Source organism: Pygocentrus nattereri, chromosome 26 (genome assembly GCF_015220715.1).
Source record: "Pygocentrus nattereri isolate fPygNat1 chromosome 26, fPygNat1.pri, whole genome shotgun sequence".
NCBI lineage: Eukaryota > Metazoa > Chordata > Actinopteri > Characiformes > Serrasalmidae > Pygocentrus > Pygocentrus nattereri.
In genome coordinates this window covers 6,607,501-6,628,532 of record NC_051236.1, presented here as the reverse complement: position 1 = coordinate 6,628,532, position 21,032 = coordinate 6,607,501, and the positions used below count along the sequence as shown (strand labels likewise).

At 43.7% G+C, this 21,032-nt stretch overlaps 1 protein-coding gene across 1 annotated transcript; it reads left to right on the top strand.

Annotated features, from left to right (window-relative positions):
• Positions 1-1,547: 1,547 nt before the first annotated feature.
• On the top strand, positions 1,548-6,058 carry si:dkey-6e2.2. Its single transcript, XM_017708390.2, has 4 exons — positions 1,548-1,598; positions 2,682-2,967; positions 3,087-3,162; positions 4,964-6,058. The coding sequence occupies exons 2-4, from the start codon at positions 2,703-2,705 to the stop codon at positions 5,259-5,261; spliced, it is 639 nt and encodes a 212-aa protein (XP_017563879.1). The 5' UTR covers positions 1,548-1,598; positions 2,682-2,702; the 3' UTR covers positions 5,262-6,058.
• The last annotated feature ends 14,974 nt before the right edge of the window (positions 6,059-21,032 follow it).

The window sequence follows — 21,032 nt, the reverse complement described above, 5'->3', positions numbered from 1 at the left end:
CTCTAGAAACAACATCAGCACAAGATGTGAGCGTCAGGAGCTTCATGAAATGGGTTTCCATGGCTGAGCAGCTGCATGCAAGCCTAAGATTATTGTGCGCAAGGTCAGGTGTCGACTGGAGGGGTGAAATCAGGTCTCTGAATCAGTGGAACAGTGTTCTCTGGAGCGATGACTCTTCACTCACTCATGAATCTGGCTTTGGTGAATGTCAGGAGAGCGTTACCTACCGGAATGCAGAGCCAACAGTAAAGTTTGGTGGAGGAGGGATGATGGGCTGGGCTGTTTTTCAGGGTTTGGGCTCACAGTTCCAGTGAAGGGTGATGTTGATGCTACAGCACAAAGACATTTTACACAGTTAAGCTTCCAGCTCTGTGTCAGCAGTTTGGGGAAGAGCCTTTCCTGTTCCAGCAGGACTGAGCCCCCTGAGCACAAAGCAGCTCCATAAAGACATGGAGTAACCTGTTTGGTGTGGAGGAACTCCAGTGGCCTGCCCAGAGCCCTGACCTCAACCCCACTGAACACAACTAGAACAGAGATTGTGGGCCAGACCCTCTCGCCCAACATCAGTGTCTGACCTCACAAATGCTCTTTAGACTGAATGTGCATGGATTCTCACAGACTCTTGGGGAAATTTATTGATGAAATATATCCTTGAGCCATCATTAATAAAAGTTTTGCAGCATTCATTAATTTAGAAACTATTAGAATGGAGTATAGAGTCATTCTATCCAAGGCTGGCAGCCTTAGGTAGGAAAGTTAGGCCTGATGTTTCTAGGCATGAGGTTGTCCGTGCCAGGCACTGTTAGAAGGCCTTGAGAGATAAGATAAGATTTACTCTCCAAGTAAAGAAATACGGCCTGTTCATTAAAAGCAAGCCAGCTTTTAGTGAGGAGATAGATAAGCAGTGAGCAGGAATGGGTCATAACTCTTATATAATTAAAAAAACAGTCATAAAAATGGCTCTTGTCAGACAAAGCACATATGTGTCAAAAAGTAAATTTAACATAGTGAATATAATGATAGCCAATGGGAACCCTAGGATGCTTAGAGAGGAGGGGTGAAGAAATCAGCCCAGGGAGGGGAAAACGAGCATATTATAAAAACTGATGTAATGTGTTGAATCTCGGCATTTTGGCGATCCGGGAGCCGACTTGTCACCTGAAACCTAATAAGAGAGAGAGCCTTCTCCTTCCTCAGCAGAACCATCGGCCAAAGTTTGGTTTTTCATTTTTCCCGTTTTTGCTTTAGAGAGCAGAATAAATTAGTACTAAAACTTAGAATTAATTGATAAGCAACACACGTTTCGTCCACATCGTCCGGGACTCGGGGTAGGAGGGCGAGGCGCTCTGAGCCCCGACGCTCTCTCCAACATCTTGTAGAAGCTTCCCAGAAGAGTGGAAGCTGTTAGAGCTGCAAATAGGGACCAACTCCATATTGATGCCTATGGTTTGGGAATAGGACATCCAACAAGCTCATATATGTGTGATTTCTAGGTGTCCACATACTTTTGGCATTTGTATGTGATGAACGGACCAAAAGAAATGACCCTGGATGACTTGGAAAAATGTCTGGTTCCATTGACTTCCATTAAAAGTGAAGTAGGTTTTTTCCTTCTCTTGTGAAGTTACCATTTTGGAGATATGAAGTTTTCAGAATTCCTATAAATCCCCCAGCATACAATCCCAACAAGATTTTTTTTGGACTTGTGATGTTTTTCCTCGATTCCTAACTTGTTTAGTAAGTAAAAAAAATTTAACCATGCAAGTGTGTTACTCACAATGTTAGGGCGTGTGTGTATGTGTGTATTTGTATATAATACATTTTTAAAAATTCTATCAAAAACTGTGAACATAGTGACTTTATTGAATCAGAATTAATATCAGAAGACTTTATTGATCCCAGAGGGAAACTGCAGGTGTTACAGTTGAAACCATTTATTTAAAAGAATAAACACTTTAATAATTTAGAACAAAAGAAAAAGAGAAATTTGCAATGTTTAAATTCTTCTTAAATCCAGTTAAACAAGACTAAATTTGCTCTCTTTTTAATGAAACATGCAGGTGGTCAGTGTTTACAAGTACTTTAGATGATATACAATGTATGATATAGACCATATGTCCAGAAAAACTGGACATAATTTATCATGATAATGATATATATTGTCATATTGCTTTAGTGCTAATATACTGAATTTTGAAACTAACATTATTAACATGAGGCAGATTTTCAACCATTTGTTTTTGCTTCGACTGAAAGACATCTAATTGAGAGACCACTGTATCACATTAAACTGAATTATGAATGTTGTGAATCGTTACAGCCCTAGTTGCTGGTACAAAAAAATATGTCATGCTAAAATTTTATTTTAAAAAATTTGAGCTAAAAAAACTAAATAAAATAAAGAAAACAGAAATAGTACAGAGCTGACCTATTAGTTAATGGTTAACACATTAAAAAATATTGTTTATTTTCTAAGGTTGAATGCTCTAATACACAAAAAAGTGGTAACATTAATAAGATCAACATAATTCAGATGTGATTGAATCGTATTAAAACTGAATTATGAATTTGTGAATCGTTACTGGTAGAGAACAGAAAACATGTTAGATTGTGCCTGAAAACCATTGTTTAGTGATTGAGTTGTTTATTGATCGTTTTTATGCTGTCGATCTGCCTTAAAGCTGAACGTCACGAAACCGCCAATGAGGCCGAGGAAGCCGAACTGGTCGACGGAGCAGAAGCTGCTGCTGGTGCAGCTGGTGAAGGCAAGGAGAGAAGATCTGCTGACCGGCAGACACTCTTGTCGAGAGATTGCCACCAACAGGAGGTGGGCGTGGGACGAGATAGCCGAGGAAATCTCCACCGCTCACCCTGACGTCCCACGCACGGGGAAGGAGTGCGAGAGACACTGGTTTGTAGAGCTCGCCAAGGCCAAAGAGCTGATGCTGACGCACAGATCACACACAGGTGAGGAAGCAGTGTTTACAGTGCTGTATGTGTCTGTTCAGCAGTGTGATTTCAAAATAAAAGTCCTTTCTGAACTCCTACACTAGAAATTGATTTTAAGCATCTGTTATTTGTTGCAGGCCACATCAGTCCAGTTACTAAGGTCGTGCTTGAAATTCTCAAACTACAGAGAAAAGAGGCTGATTTTAAAGACAGGTACGTCTCAAACTCCTCTCCTCTCCCAGACGTTCTGCTTCTTCATTCGTTCATTTAAAGACTTTACTGCCTCAGATTTTTCTCGCCCCTGATAGTAAGAGGATAGTGGGCCGCTGTCGGCCGCTGATGGCAAAGCTGGTGGTCCACTGGCATTTTGCTCAACGTTTCCCAGCAGAGTTTTAGACTAAATTCCTCTCATCATCGCACATGACTGAGGTGTCCTTGAGCAAGACACCTAACCCCCAACTGTTCCCCGGGCGCTGCGGATTGGGCTGCCCACCGCTCCGGGCAAGTGTGCTCACTGCCCCCTAGTGTGTGTGTGTTCTCTAGTGTGTATGTGGTGTTTCACTGCATGGATGGGTTAAATGTGAAGGTGAATTTTCCCTATTGTGTTACACTTAAATAAATAAATAATTTTTTTTAAAAGTCCATTTTGGATGGAATGTAAAATTCAAATGAGATGCTGGTGAATAAGAAGCTGGTATACACACCGATCAGGCGTAACACTCTGACCACCTCCTTGTTTCTACGCTCACTGTCCATTTGATCAGCTCCACTTACTCTATAGCTGCACTTTGTAGTTCTACAGTTACAGACTGTAGTCCATCTGTTTCTCTGAGACTTTGTTACCCTGTTCTTCAGCGGTCAGGACCCCCATGGACCCTCACAGAGAAGGTTTGGGTGGTGGATCATTCTCAGCGCTGCAGTAACAATGACATGGATCAGACACAGCAGTGCTGCTGGAGTTTTAAACACTGTGTCCACTCACTGTCCACTCTATTAGACTCCTACCTTGTCGGTCCTCCTTGTAGATGTAAAGTCAGAGACGACAGCTCATCTGCTGCTGCACAGTTTGTGCTGGTTGACCTCTAGTCCTTCATCAGTGATCACAGGACGCCGCCCACAGGACGCTGCTGGCTGGATATTTTTGGTTGGTGGACTATTCTCAGTCCAGCAGCGACACTTAGGTGTTTAAAAACTCCAGCAGCTCTGCTGTGTCTGATCCACTCAGACCAGCACAACACACATCACCACCACGTCAGTGTTACTGCAGTGCTGAGAATGACCCACCACCCAAACAGTACCTGCTCTGTGAGGGTCCATGGGGGTCCTGACCACTGAAGAACAGTGTAAAGGGGGCTAACAAAATGTGCAGAAAATGTTGGCCCTGTCAGCAGGAGATTGCAAGTTTGATCGCTGGTGATGTTACAGCCGTCTGTGGCCAGGAGTCTTGGAGAGCACAATTGGCCTCGCTCTCTGGGTGGTAATCCTCAATCACTCAGCGCATCTGTTAGCTGACGTTACAGAACTGGCAGTTGGCACGTTCAGCTCTCCAAAGACATTACATTACTTCAGTTCGAAAAGGTGTGGTAGTGTTTCAGAGGTCTCGGAGAACACCTGCGTTTGCTTTCACTATCCTAGTGCTGGTGGTATCGTGAGAATGGGGGGAGTCCTAACTAGTGGGTGGAACTGGACACAACTAAATTGGGGAAAATAAAAAACATAAACTAGAATGTTCTGGAAAAATGCAGGTTATACAGATCCTCCAGTCGGCGGATCTTCTCCCTGTAGTGTTTCTGGAGACACATCTCAAGCATCCACATATCTGTTCATGTTTTTGTGGTCATTCTGGTCAGTTGTGTTGGTGTTTGTCCACCTGCAAGGCTGTATCTGCAGTAACGGTGGTGAGACGAGCTCCATCAGAGCACAGGCTTACAGCTACCATGAATATGGGATTTATCAGAATTATTCGTCAGTGAATTGATAACGTGCTTATCCAACTGTCTCTGTCCTTTTCCAGGACTGAAGAAGACAATACAACCTTTGAAGAAGAAGAAGAACCACAGGAGGAGATGAAGTATGTTCCAACTGCGATCACTCCCATCATAAACATTGAGCTGCCCGTCAACCACACGAATGACATGAGCAGGCTGGAAAATGCTCCCATGAGTCCTCCGTGCTCGCCCTCACCCTCTGCAGAGAAGAGAGATCTGGAGATATCGGTTCTTCGCCGGCAGGAACGTGTGTTACAGTTACAGGAGGAGTACTACTCCCTCAAAATCAAACACCTCAAAGCACGGATGCTGATGGACCTTTGATGGGAAAGCTCTTCCTGATGGAAAAAGACTCTTTTTTTGCCTTAATAAACACTAGTTTAGAAATCTTAGGACCGGACTGCTGAACCAAAAGACATGCGTTAGGACTGTGGTTCGTTTGTTCTATGTAGCCTTCTGCTGGATTCAGGCCCTGGAGCTGCAGTGTTCTGGCATAGGAAGTTCTCAGACATGACACCTTTCCACCAGTAGATGGCAAGGTGGTAACTCTATATTCTCACTCAAAATGCTGTACATAGAAGTAGAAAATCCAGGCAGGGACTGTTGTCGCTGTTATCCGAACTGAGACCTGTGCTTGCTGCCTGTTTAGACCTATAAGTAGGATTTGAATGTTAAAGAATTAGTGCTATATGTTTAGTTTTTCATGGATGAGTTTAAACTCAGAGCTCCAGGTGGGAATGTGAGACTCAAGGCCAGTTTTTGAGTTGTACACTGATGTGCATTTGCCATTCATGATGACTGTTTTTAATTGGGACTTTTAATCTGACTTACTTATGAAAGCACATGATGCAATGTTTGATCCATTAGTTGATCAGTAGGCCTGGGTGATAGGGTGATGAACGGTGCATCAAAGGCCATAATCACCATTTCAGGAAAGAGAACAGCGGCTGTATTACAGAAACTTTCTCTCTTTTTGTCCTAAGAAAGGATATGACGGGTCAAGATAAGATTTTTCACAAATTCATATCACTGAAGCAAATCTGATCTTAATTTAGGGTTTTATCTGGTCTTACAGAATCTTATCTCCAGTTAATAAATCTTAACCTACTCGTTCAAAGTCATCTGTCGTGTCTGTCTCCTAGCAACCGACCATAAAAACACAAATGTAAACACAATCAAAATAATGTTAAAATGTGAGTTAAGCTGCCATTACAGAACTAAAAAGTGATAAATAGTAAGTAGTGAATACTGTGAGAGCGCCCCCTGCTGTTTATCAAAGCATCGCCGCTTCCCAGTTTCAGTCTCCATTCCCCAAAAGTTTTAGCCAAGAGCGCTCATGCTACTCCTAATAAACAAACGCATGTTCAGCTCCACCTCCTCATTATTCACCACCATCGTTGTAATATTCCATCATCGACATTAACACAATAAGGTGATCAGAGGGGTGGTAGAGTTCGAGTTGGCAGCGTCTGAGATTTTAAAAACGCAGTTAGAAAAGAAAAACATCTCCCAGTGAAAGCCGCGTTTTACAGTAGAAATAAACGGAGCTCATTATGCTGGTAGTGAACAACGCCGCCTGACTCAGCCGCCTAAAAACCAGAGAAACAGACCTTAAACAGAAGTTAGGACCCTGTTGGGGTTCATCCTAAAGTTAGGACAGGATTTAGGAGGTTTAGTCTAGTTAGGATGTTTGTGTGATGTGTTTTCTGATCTGGACTTAATGATGAAATAATGTTAGGAGCTGATATTCTGGAATAGATACTGTCTTCTGTTCAGTCCGTCATGTAGACTAAACCGAAAAAGATAAGATTTCAGAGTTGAGATGTTTCAGTAATACGGCCGCTGATGTTAAAACTATTTTTTTGGAAATATATTTGAAGTAGTACATAAACAGTGCTAAAACTTGTGATTTTTAGAAGGAAGAACCAGTCGCGATTACGATGTTTGCAGTAACAACTTTCAAAGTAATAGAAATGATATGATCAGTTTTGTTTTGTTTAACAAGAAAATATTGTGCCGATTTATTTTATATTGCCCAGGCCTATTTTGAGACCCGGCCAGATATATTGGCTATTATTAAATAGGGCTGGGTATCATTCAGATGTTGACTTCAATGCTGCTATAAGCTGTACGATCATCTTTATTGGCTCTGAGTACTTGGGTATTGAAATTTGGTATTCAGTGACCGTGTCATAAAGGTGCAGTATATGATTCTGGAGAATGATTGGTGATCTTTGAACTTGAGCAAAACAAACATAAGTTCATAGATGCACATTGGACTGAAAAACATTCTTTTTTTAGTTAAATGCCATGATATAACGTTAGAGCGAACAATGACACAGTAGGTAATGTAACGTTAGCCAAGTTGTGGGGTACTGAGGCTAAAATTGCTGCTGTGAAGCTAAGCACAAACAGCACAAACAATACTGACACATTTATTCCCTGAAACAGCAAAAATAAGTTGATGTTTCTGCTTGCCAGCTGCAACAGAGCAGCCTCCTCATCCCTTTTCAGGCCTTTCAACTTTCCATCAAGCTGAAGTCAGCTTCTTGTTCAGTTTTTTCATTTCCATCTTAAATGGTGCAAGTTAGGCTATATTCAGATGTCTCCGCTCCTTTTTCGAATTTTTCCCATTCCACCTTAAATGGTGTAACAGTTAGGCTGTATTCAGGCACCTCAGCTTCTTGTTCGAATTTTCCTGTTCCACCTTAAATAGTGCAACAGTTAGATTATATTCAGGCACCTCAGCTTCTTGTTCGAATTTTCCTGTTCTACCTTAAAAAGTGCAACAGTTAGACTATATTCAGGCACCTCGGCTTCTTGTTTGAATTTTCCTTTTCCATCTTAAATGGTGCAACAGTTAGGCTATGTTCTGGCACCTCTGCTTCTTGTTCGAATTTTCCTGTTCCACCTTAAATAGTGCAACAGTTAGACTATATTCAGGCACCTCAGCTTCTTGTTCGAATTTTCCTGTTCCACCTTAAAAAGTGCAACAGTTAGACTATATTCAGGCACCTCTGCTTCTTGTTCAAATTTTCCTGTTCCACCTTAATTCAAGGTAGAATTTGGAAGATATGAATAAAAAGACAACTACAGCTCTCATCAATATCCTCACCTGATTTGAGAGCTACTTTCTCAGTCTTTGTTCTTCAGATTTTCTCCTCTTTGGCTGTTTCCCAGCACATAGCCCCTCCCCTTCCCCTTGTCCTGTGCACGAGCAGGAGTGCCCCCTGTTGCTGATAGGCTGGAATAGTGTTTTGTCGTTCAGTCCGAAACACTTTGTTTCCCATTTACAGATCCAGCACTCACTTTGGGCAGTCGTGGGCTGGAGGTTAGGGAACCAGCCCTGTGCTCACTAGTGTGTATGTGGTGTTTCACTGCATGGATGGGTTAAATGTGGAGGTGAAATTTCCCCGTTGTGGGACTAATAAGGGTCACTTAATTAGAACGGAGAGCCCGGGGACGGTGAGGACATATTAGCAACTTAACAAAGTGTATTGGATTGATATTGTATACTGCACCTTTAAATGAATAAGTAGTTAATAAATATAACAGTGTTTACTGAGTAGTATGAAGTACTATAAACGTATCAGATATCCAGCCGTGTTAGCAGCTGGTTCGAGCCCTGCGTAGGTGCCTGATTCCCATCTAAGGATTAAAGAAGTGTTCTCTAATGCAGCAGCCTGAACGTTTGAATCCTTCACATTAACATCCTGGAGCCTTTGTGTGCTGCGCACTCTGACTAAAATTACACCGCAGTCGCAGCCAAAAGGAGAGGGGAAAAGAGAAAGTCCCAGTTCCAGGGAGTTTTTTCAGTAGGAGGCAAGTGTCAGATAGGAAATGTCAGTCTTAATGTGAATGATTTTCTGCGAGGCTCTGGAGGCCTTGCTGAGTGAGATTACACTTAACTCCTACATCCTTAGGTGGGCTGTTCGCTTCAGGCTTGGCGGGATGTCTTCTTTCTGTTTTTAGCCTCGAGTCTTGCCCTTAACAAGCAGCCTGAAGATCTCTTGATTTGAGTTCTGGTGGAGTTGGCAATATTACCTTTACACGGTCTATCTAAAAGTATCCGGACAGTCTTCCTAATGGATTCTACACTAAGGTGCACCCATTGCTGACACAGAAGTTCAGCAGGCCTGCCCAGATTATGAAATTATAGCTGACGATTAATTGTCATATTAATACAAGCCTGTTTCCAAAAAAGTTGGCACACTGCAAAATGTAAACAAAAACAGAATTCAATGATGTGCAAATAATTAAAATCCTGTATTTCCCTGAGGATGGTACAAAGATAACAGATCAAATGTTGAAAGTGAGAAATTTTTAGGAAGAGAGATGCCCGTTTTGAATTTGATGCCTGCAATATGTTTCAAAAAAGCTGGGACAGGGTAAACAACAAAACACCTGGTGGAACAAATCAACAACTTAGGATCATTGGCAGCAGGTCAGTAACATGACTGGGTATAAAAAAGCATCTCGCAGAGTCTTTCAGAAGTAAAGATGAAGAGGGGTTCACCACTGAAGAATAACATTTCTCAGTATAAAAAAGCAAAGAACCTGGAAATGTCATCACCTACCGTACATAATATCTTTTATTATAGAAAAGCCTTCAGTCTGAAAGATAGAACTGAAGCGCTTCACACAGTAAACATTAGTTAAAGGTGCAGCGTGTGAGATTTCGGGGGGTCTGTTAGCTGAAATGGAATATAGGAACATATATAGTATGTTCTCGTTCGTGTCTAATCAGCTGTACGTGTAAACCGTTGTGTTTTCATTATCTTAGAATGAGCCCTTCATATCTACACAGGGAGAGGCTCCTCTTCCAACTCTTTACAACGTTTCTATAGTGGCCCAGAATGGACAAACCAAACACTGGCTCTAGAGGGCGCCTTTTGAGTTTTTTTCTTTATGCTGAAGAAGCAGCTTCAATGTGGTGGCGCTGTAGCTCCAGTTGGAAGACGTAGAAAGAAGAATCAGTGGTTGCTGCCGGTGCTGTGGGAAGTTTGAGAACCCAAATTTTGACAAATGGAGGATCAGAATTATTATTTAGCACAAGAAAAAGCGAGTGAGGGTGAATCCTCACCGTCAAAGAAGCAAAAACATGAAGAAGTGAAATAAAATAAGGACCGACGACGGCTGAAAACCTGAAAGCCACTGTAGGTTCTACTACACGCTTGGAAAGGGAGGGGTGAGGGAGGGGGCTCAGTTGCAAATTGCAACCTCACCACTGGATGGCACTAAATCTTACACACTGCACCTTTAAAGGAAAGAGACAAAACATTAAATTAGTTGATATAGTATGTGAGTTTTGAAGAAATGTGGTCTGTAAGTTAATTAAACTTCAGCTTGACAACTTTAGCTTTAATAGCTAGTGCGCTAGCTGCCATGCTTCCTATCTGAGCTACATGCTAACCAGCAGTTTCAAGCTGTTTTGTCTCTTTTCTTTAAATGCAGCATTTACTGCATGTAGGACTTCATTCTGTCCATCAGACAAAGTTTTTCTGTAATGAGAATCTTGTTAATATGAAGCCGGATGACAGCAAAAATTGGGAAAACTGGACCGTCACTGCTCAGTTTAAAAACAACGGAATATAAACGCAGCATTAGAGCATAAAAAGGTCTTAATGGAAGCGTTAACTGCTGTCTTTCGTTTACATGCATTTGCCTGAAACCAACATATTAATTTTCTGCTGGTTGTGTAATATGCCCTGTGATGGCAACCTGTCCAGGGTGTTTCCTGCTTTCCTCCTGCCTGGCTCCCAAACAACCACCCCCCCCCCCCCCCCCCCCCCCACCCGCGCCCCAGAAGAGTAAGCGGCTTAGAAAATGTGTGAGTGTGTGTGTAGGGTTGTGTAATAAGCTTGTATTCCGTGGCATGGGACTACAGTCAGCTTAAATGATTGTAATTAAGCAATTATGTACAAAGGATAACGGGCTTAGTGTTCAGTTGCTTGTATAACCTCCATAGAACAGCACTGACCAATAGATTGGGACATTCTGGATCATCTGCACATGAGCCTAAGGTCTCCATGCCCAGTGCCCAGTGTGGGCTAGAGGGGTATAAAGCCCCCCAGCATTGGGCTGTGGAGCAGTGGAACTGTGTTCTCTGGAGTGATGGAGCTCCATCCAATACCTTTCAGATGTGTATTGATCCAGAACTGACCATCCAACATCAGTACCTGACCTCACTAATGCTCAATCAAACCCTCACAGCAATGTTCTGACATCTAGAAGCAAAGGCTGTTACTGCAGCAGAGGCCTCATTAAGACCCATCATTTCAGAAGAAATTGACAAATATTTGGACATTCAGTGGACAAAGTCCAGACTATGTACATGTAGAAGAAGAATGTTGAGTTTGTTAAAGTAGACCGAGGTCACAGGTTAAATAAACCTGTGTTATTTATTTGGAGAGGTTCATTCTCACCAGCAGACGCTCATTTGCTTGTACTTTTTGCCTCAGTTGTTTCTTCTTTTGTTAAATATGTGCTCAAAATCAAAAAGGCTGAAGAAGAATGATGTCAGGTTGGTGAACTGAGTTTGCAGGCAGGTCTTTTTCTCATTTTGTGTAAACTGAGCTGCAGAGGAGGGCAGAGTATTTTGAACCCACCCTCCACTAAAAGTGCTGTTACTGCAGTAAAAAATTGACTTTCAGGACATTTTCTCTGTGCTATCTAATTATATATATAGCTAAGCGAGCTCTCCTATTGGTCAGGACTTCAGGAGCTGAAGAGAAGTCCTAACATGTTAGACTAATAATCGGCGTGATTATGAAGTCACAGAGGACTCAGCCTATCATGCTTTGCTTTACAGTGGGCAGGACTAAAGTCACTCTCGACTTTTGGGAAGTTCTAGATATGTCACTGACTGAATACGAGCAGCAGCTTGATCAGTGGGTCTGTAAAAACGAAAAACAGGTGGCAGCTCTACTCTGTGAAACTGATATAAGGTTAAATAGGCACCAGTAAGCTTCAGGTAAAACATGCAATGCATTTTAAGAGCTTGCAATGTCTTAAAAAGATGGTTCTTCAAGGGTTCTTTCATAAAGGAAATGGTTATATTTAGAACCATGAGTTCTATACAGAACGGTTTGGTTTTTTCATTCTCAATTTTCGTGACTGGATCATAAGGCAAAATATTCAGTAACAGCATGAAATTTATTTATTTATTTATTTGTTTATTTATTTATTAATAAAAGCTCCTCAGATTAACAGAACGTGTGTTTTATGATCTCCACATATCACTATATGCTTACAGTTTACTGCTGAAAGACAAAAATCTCAGACGCTCTTTGTGTTGTTTTATTAAAGTAATGTTTTCAGAGCAGATCACTGAAGAGACGCCGTCTGTTTATAGTTTAGAGCCCAGATTTGGGGAAAAACGGGTCGACTTTCAGTAGAAAAACAAACTGAGTTCAGCTTCTTTTATTATAAGGGTGTAAAATGACATCACCGTCTATTAGACTGAAGAGAAGAGCTACAGCCTCACACGACGCCCAGCTTCTGAATGGAGCTTATGAAATATGAACATTATGAAGAACATGATGAAGTGCGTTTAGAAACCACCGGTAATCTCAAGGAGCTGAAGAGGTTAACTGGTTCTTTTCACGGTGAAATTGTTCGTCAGATTTGGTTCATTTGGTTAATATGGAAAAATGCTCTGAAATTAGTTTTAGTCTTTGGGATGCATTTCAGCTTCGACTGCAGTGCATTTGAAATGTATTTCAAATATATATAAAAAAGGTGTCCATATATTTCTTTCCATAAGGAAGATGGAGAAGGAGAACTCATGCTTTTCTCGTTCATCACCAGAAATTTTCACAGTGAAATTGTCACAATTGGCCCCTCCCAGTCCTCCCTGTGCTTGTTTACTTTTTGGTCTTGTCCATGTGCTTCCGTGTTTTGTTTCTTCCCTGTTCTGCCCCCTTGTTTCTAGACTCTGCCCTTGACTGTTCTCACCTGTCTTATCCACCTGTGTCTTGTTACCTGTTCCTGTATTTAAGCCCTTTGTTTTCCCCTGTTAGGATGCTACTCTTTGTATTGTATTGTATTGTATTATATTGTTTGGTCTTATTTCTTCTGATGTCCGTTGTGTGTTTAGTCTGTGTTTCTTTTCGTCATGTCTGTTCCCCGATCTATCTCCACTTTTCTCGTAAGGGGGTTCATGAGTGGTGGTTGGTGTAGTGTAGTGGGTAACACCATTGCCTTCTATGCTGATTGGGGTTCAATTCCCCGCCTGGGTAAGCACCCTACACTACACCAATAAGAGTCCTTGGGCATGACTCCTAACACCACCTTCGCCTACCTGTGTAAAACAATCAAATTGTAAGTCGCTCTGGATAAGAGCATCAGCCAAATGCCATAAATGTCAATGAGAACAACTCAGAAAACAGTGATCCTTCATTAAAACAGCATCAAGATCTGCTTTATTTCTTTAAGACAATCTCGAAGTAGAACTGAGGAAAAAAATTAGATTACTCACTAAAATACTCAGCAAAACACAAATCCATCAGAATCTTTAGTGCTTGGAACTGGTCACTACCGACCCAAGCATCTGCACTGAAGCCAGTTTGAGGGGCAAAATTCAAAGTTAAGTTAATTAAATCCTCACACAAGAGCTGCAGATCAGCTCCGGCCAAATCAATTAACCACTGGCAGACGGGCTGGATGCTTTTCCTTAGCACGGAGCAGTGAGTCGGACACAGCTTCCACTGAGCTTATTTACGCTCCCAAAGCTCCACAGTCGAACAGGCCTCGTCTCTTTCTGGATAAATCGAAGCCAAACTGCCACACTTCGCCTTTTCCCTCGCGTTCGATTCTCTACAAGCGGCTGACCGATGGGCTTCATCTGTGAGAATTTACAGCAGCTGGTTGCACAAAGAGTTTTTGTGCGTGTGGGGAGCGAGCAGGCGGACGCATATGCAGAGATAAGCAACTTTTATTTCAGGCAAATCCAGGGTCATGGTCGAAACAGTCCAGGATCAGAGAGCCAACACGAAGATAAGGTGGAACGGACATAATGAAAGTAAACAGGATCAAACTAACAACGGAGGCCGGAAGTAACACCAAACAAAACAATTCAAACAGTACTTATCAAATAACACATCAAACATATCCAACAAATCGAACAAAGACCAGCACTAGACTAAGGAAAACACAGGACTTAAATACATGACGGTCAACGAGGGACAGGTGGAAACACAGGTGGAGACAATCAGGGGTGGAGTCACGAAACAAGAGGGCAGGACTGAAAACCAAAACAAAAGCACATGGACAGGACTGGGAAGTAAACAGTGGGAGGAGTGGGAGGAGCCAAGCATGACAGCGTGATGCCATATAAGAACCACCTTTGGTTCCTTAAGGAAGTTTCAGTGGATGGTTCTTCAGGGAACCATTTTTGTAAAAGCAGACATGTGAGTGTGAAGAACCTACAGCTACATTTCTGTGGTGTCATGCCACAAAAACCAACTTGTTCGGACCATATCTACATATGCAAATATATTTAATCATCACTTTTACCAACTAAACACCAGTTTAGCTCCACCCACTCATGTTGTCATGAAGTTATAAGCAGTGTTTCAGCCTGAATTGCTTTTTTGGCACCTTTATTTTTAAGAGTGTAATATTTCTGAGTCTTTACACAGCAAAAATGATCTCTTAACAAAAGGTATCATCTTAAATACAATCTAAATATCCAATATTTTTTATTTTTATATTGTTGTGTGAATATTATCCAATTATAAAACTTATCTCTAGATGTTTTTTATGTGTTTATAGTAATTTTATTATATTGGCAGATCATTTTTGTTTTCAGGTCCATTTCTTAAAACATGTAAAATTATCTGCTGATATAGTGAGATCATTTTACTTGATAAAATTACTCAAAACAAGTATAAATGTTTGAAATAAGTTAAATAATCATATTGTAATCTTAGAACAGTCTTTTAAGAAGTAATATTAGATAATTAGGCTAGATTTAAGATCATTTCACTTTGCACATAAACCATGTGGTTTTTTTCCATCTCAACACTCTCAGAAATAAAGGTACTAGACTGGCTCTGGGTCAGTTCCCCTCTCGTCACTAGGGTGGAACCCTCAAGGCTCCATCTCAGTCCCATAATCTGCTGAAATGATCTGTTCTAAGCTGTACTGACTCCACACACCCCACCTCGCCTCCAGGCTTTTATTCTACTGTTCTGATTTAAATCATTCAGTTATGAAAAGGAACAAATACCAACTTTTCACCTGGAGAAATTGATTTAAGCTTCATAATCAGACCTTAAACCCACTGCTGGAGCTTTGAGGGAACATTTACACTGTTTGTACCTCGATGAATGAGAAATGAACCTAAACAGAACCTTCATTACTAACAGTGTAAAATACGGCGCTGGACAAAAGCCTCACCGTCTCACTACATCTTTATCTTTTTATCTTCAGCTTCTCCATTCCCTCAGCCGCCTCCTCGGCCACAGCAGATATTCCACGCTTTAGAGTTGTCAGAGTTTCAGGTCAGGCAGCGTTCGAGGCGTTGACCCCACTTCTGCAGCAGGTGTGTTTGGTTCAACCCCGCACGGCGGATAAGCACCTCTGCTCCTGCTTTCTGTTTCTGGCTGAGAATCGAAGGGCTTAACGTCCACACAGCTACTGCTAGTGACATTCACGAGCACTAATAGAGCTCTGCTGTGCGCTGGCCTCTAAGCTCACTGTCATGGGCGAACTTTGAAAAAGAGCCTTACTGAAAATAGCCGTAAACAAGGTTGAAAAATGCGAGAGGTGGAAAAAACTCCACTGTAGAGTAAGACAGTGTCACTGATCGACACATTCAGTGTTACTCTGCACTGTAATGAGGGCTATTCGTGTGTGTTCATGAAGCTACAGGCACATATAGCATAAGCATAACAATGCCTGTCATTCAAAAGCAATATTTATTACTACGCAAGTACACTCATATTTAGAAAAAGTATGGAAAAGTATGACAGCCGCGCAGTCCCGGCCTTTCATAACACAACTCACCTGCTTAGAAAGCTGAAGCAGGACGACGCTGACTTCACAGCAATCTCTAATTAATTTTAAGCATCAATCATTTGTTTGAAAGGCAAAATTTTCTTAATGTGAAATTGAAAAAGGAGCACAAACCTTAGCGTACACCAAGATAAGAACAAGAAAGGCCTCTGGGACGATTTTTCCTCTCTCTGTACTTTGCCAGAATTCGGCGTGTTGAGAAGTTGAGGCTGACGGCAAAGGAAAGAGAAGGATTCTCAAAGAAGCTGGTGCAACCAGCAATGTTCAGACTAAAGATACGAGATCTCCCTCTGAATTATAAACCACTCTAGTTTGACTTCACTATGTGGTGTGCTAACAGTAAAGTTTACCTGCTGAAAGTGAAGAAGCCTTTCAGTTAAATATTACTTCTCCACTTTCTGAGATATGTTTGTGGTGAATTGTTAGTCCAGAAGAAATCAAGCCAGCCAATAGATACAATGGGGCCCTATGTATCTTCATATGGCTTTATGTTGGAAAGTCCTATGTTCCCAGGATCCTATTTTTCCAGGGCCATTTGTTTCCAGGGCCTGTGTTCTCAGGGCCCCACGTTCCCAAGACTGTATGTTCCCAGGGCCTTATGCTCTCTGGGTCCTATTTTCCAATGATCCTATGTTCCCAGGGCCCTATATTTCCAGGGTTCTATGTTCCATACGGTTCCTTAATATATCATAAGAACTGAGCAGTATAGGTCCCTAGAGGCACAGGAACTGAAGGAGAACACAGGACACTGAGAACATAGGACCCCAAGAACAAAGGACCCTTGGAACATAGGACCCTGAGAACATAGGGTCCCGGGAACATAGGATACTAAAACATAGTTAAAACAATCCGGGGTCTCCGTTGTCGTATTTTGCGCTTCATAATGCGTCACATTTTCAATGGGAATCTGGTCTGGACTGCAGGCAGGCCAGTCTAGTACCCGCACTCTTTTACTACAAAGTCACGCTGTTGGAACACGCGCAGAATGTGGCTTGGCATCGTCTTGCTGAAATAAGCAGGACATCCCTGAAAAAGACGTTGCTTGGATGGCAGCAGATGTTGCTCCAAAACCTGTAGGTACCTTTCAGCATTAATGGAGCCTTCACAAATGTGCAGGTTACCCCTGCCATGGGCACTAACACACCCCCACACCATCAGAGATGCCGGCTTTTGAACTTTGCGCTGATAACAATCTGGACAGTCCTTTTCCTCTTTGGCCCGGAGGACACGACGTCCATGATTTCCAAAAACATTACATTTGTAATGTGGACTCATCAGACCACAGGACACTTTTCCACTTTGCGTCCGTCCATCTCAGATGAGCTCGGGCCCAGAGAAGCCGGCAGCGTTTCTGGGAGCATCCCAAATTCATTGGAATTGGGGTTGTAGAACCCTGAAAACATAGATCCCTGAGAACATAGAAACCTGAATACATAGAACATTGAGAACACAGGACCCTGAGAACATGAAACCCTGAGAACATATAACTCTAATTGCATAGGACCCCAACAACATAGAACCCTGAGACCATAGATACCTTAAAAAATATAATGCAAAGAACATTAGATCCTGAAAATATAGGACATTAAGAACATAGGCCCCTCAGAGCATAGAACCCTGAGAACATAGAACCCTGAGAACATAGGTCTGCTCCAAACACAACAGCTGCTCTAGAAATAGATGGTACCTGTGTAACTCTACTGGAGCTGTGATGTCAGTCTGATCCTCTTTGGGCAGAACTGGTTTAATCAGAAGGATCAAAGTTAGGAAATGAAGTGTCTTATCTCAGTGAGTCTCTCTCTCTCTCTCTCTCTCTCTCTCTCTATCTCTGTCCCTATCTCTTTCTCTCTCTCTCTGTCTGTCGCTCTCTCTCTCTCTCTGTCTCTCTCACTCCCTCCCTCTTTCTCTCTCTCTATCTCTGTCTCTATGTCTTTCTCTCTCTTGTCTCTCTCTCTCTCTCTCTCTCTCTGTCTCTCTCCCTCCCTCTCTCTCTTTCTCTCTCTCTCTCTCTCTCTCTCTCTCTCTCTATCTCTGTCCCTATGTCTTTCTCTCTCTCTTGTCTCTCTCTCTCTCTCAATTCAATTCAGTAAGCTTTATTGGCATGACCATAGTCAGATACAGTATTGCCAAAGCATCATCAAAAACAACACAGATTAACTTTCTGAACATTAAACAATTAAAATAATAATTATAATAACAATTAAATTTAAAATTAGATTAGTGATACTCCTCTCCTTGGATCACCACCTTATCGTGGTGGAGGGGTTTGCGTGCTTGAATGATCTTAGGAGCTATGTTGTCTGGAGCAAAAGCTCCTGGTAGGGTCTCCCATGGCAAACTGGTCCTAGGTGACAGGTCAGACAAAGTGTGATCCATAATTAACCCCTATGAAGACACAAAAACAGGACTTGTGTACCCTGCCCGGAACAGGGTTACCGGGGCCCCACCCTGGAGCCAGGCCTGGGGGAGGGGCTCGCCAGCGAGCGTCTGGTGGCCGGGCATTTACTTATGGTGCCCGGCCGGGCCCAGCCCGAAGGAGTTACATGAGTCCCCCCTCCCATTGACGCCACCACCAATGGGAGGGGCAGTAGTAGGGGTTCGGTGCGTTGTGGATTGGGCAGTGTTCGAAGGCGTGGGCCTTGGCGTTCTGATCCTCGGTTGCTGAAACTGGCTTTTGGAACTTGGAACGTTACCTCACTGGCGGGGAAGGAGCCTGAGTTGGTGCGCGAGGTTGAGAGATACCGGCCTGATATAGTCGGGCTCACCTCAACACACAACTTGGGCTCTGGGTCCAATCTCCTTGAGAGGGGCTGGACTTTATTCTTTTCTGGAGTTGCCCATGGTGAGAGGCGGCGGGCAGGTGTGGGCTTTCTCATAGCCCCTCGACTCGGTGCCTGTATGTTGGGGTTTTCTCCGGTGGACGAGAGGGTAGCTTCCCTACGCCTTCGGGTTGGGGAACGGGTCCTGACTGTTGTCTGTGCTTATGCACCGAACAGCAGTTCAGAGTACCCAGCCTTCTTAGAGTCCTTGGGAAGGGTGCTTGAAAGTGCTCCTCCTGGAGACTCTATTGTCCTACTGGGGGACTTCAACGGTCACGTGGGCAATGACAGTGAGACCTGGAGGGGTGTGATTGGGAGGAATGGCCTCTCTGATCTGAACCCGAGTGGTGTTCAGTTTTTGGACTTCTGTGCAAACCACAGTTTGTCCATCACGAACACCATGTTTGAACACAAGGATGTCCATAAGTGCACATGGCACCAGGACACCCTAGGCCGCAGTTCAATGATTGACTTTGTAGTCGTATCATCGGACTTGCGGCCATGTGTTTTGGACACTCGGGTAAAGAGAGGAACTGAGCTGTCAACTGATCACCACCTGGTGGTGAGTTGGATCAGGTGGTGGGGGAAGAAGCCGGTCAGACCAGGCAAGCCCAAACGCATAGTGAGGGTTTGCTGGGAACGTCTAGCAGAAGAACCTGTCAGATTGATCTTCAACTCACACCTCCGTCAGAACTTTGACCAGATATCGGGGGAGGTGGGGGACATTGACTCAGAATGGGCCATGTTCCGTTCCTCCATTGCTGAAGCGGCTGACTGTAGCTGTGGCCGTAAGGTAGTTGGTGCCTGTCGGGGCGGTAATCCTCGAACCCGGTGGTGGACACCCCAGGTGAGAGATGCCGTCAAGCTGAAGAAGGAGTCCTACCGGGCATGGTTGGCCTGTGGGACACCAGAGGCAGCTGGCAGGTATCGACAGGCCAAGCGATCTGCGGCTTCAGTTGTTGCCAAGGCAAAAACCCGTGTATGGGAGGAGTTTGGTGAGGCCTTGGAAACTGACTTTAAGTAGGCTCCGAAAAGATTCTGGCAAACCGTCATGCGACTCAGAAGGGGAAAGCAGTGTGCCACTAGCACTGTATATAGTGGAGATGGTGTGCTGCTGACTTCGACTGAAGACGTCATTGGGCGGTGGAAGGAATACTTTGAGGACCTTCTCAATCCCACCGACACGTTCTCCAGTGAGGAGGCTGAGTCTGGGGACATGGGAATAGGCTTGTCCATTACTGAGGCCGAAGTCGCTAAGGTAGTTAAGAAGCTCCTTGGTGGCAAGGCTCCAGGGGTGGATGAGATCCGCCCTGAGTTCCTCAAGGCTCTGGATGTTGTGGGGCTGTCTTGGCTGACATGCCTTTTCAACATTGCGTGGACATCGGGGGCGGTGCCACTGGATTGGCAGACTGGGGTGGTGGTGCCTCTTTTTAAAAAAGGGGACCGGAGGGTTTGTTCCAACTACAGGGGAATCACACTCCTCAGCCTCCCTGGCAAGGTCTATGCAGGGGTACTGGAGAAGAGAGTCCGGCTTATAGTCGAACCTCGGATCCAGGAGGAACAGTGCGGGTTCTGCCCTGGTCGTGGAACACTGGACCAACTCTTCACCCTCTCCAGGATTCTGGAGGGTTCATGGGAGTTTACCCAACCAGTCCACATGTGCTTTGTGGATCTGGAGAAGGCATTCGACTGTGTTCCCCGGGGTATTCTGTGGGAGGTGCTTCGGGAGTACGGGGTACATGGCTCTTTGCTACGAGCCATTCAGGCCCTGTACAAACAAAGCTGGAGTTTGGTTCGCATAGCCGGCAGTAAGTCAGACTCGTTCCCAGTGAGAGTTGGACTCCGTCAGGGCTGCCCTTTGTCACCGATTCTATTCATAATTTTTATGGATAGAATTTCTAGGCGCAGTCAAGGGATGGAGGGTGTCCGGTTTGGTGACCTCAGGGTCACATCACTGCTGTTTGCAGATGATGTGGTCCTATTGGGGACATCAGGCCGCGAACTTCAACTTTCGCTGGATCGGTTTGCAGCCGAGTGTGAAGCGGCTGGGATGAGAATCAGTACCTCTAAATCCGAGACCATGGTTCTCAGGCGGAAAAGGGTGGAGAGCCCTCTCTGGGTCGGGGATAGGCTCTTGCCTCAAGTGGAGGAGTTCAAGTATCTCGGGGTCTTGTTCACGAGTGATGGTACAAGGGAGCGGGAGATTGACAGGCGGATTGGTGCTGGGTCAGCAGTGATGCGGGCTCTTTACCGGTCT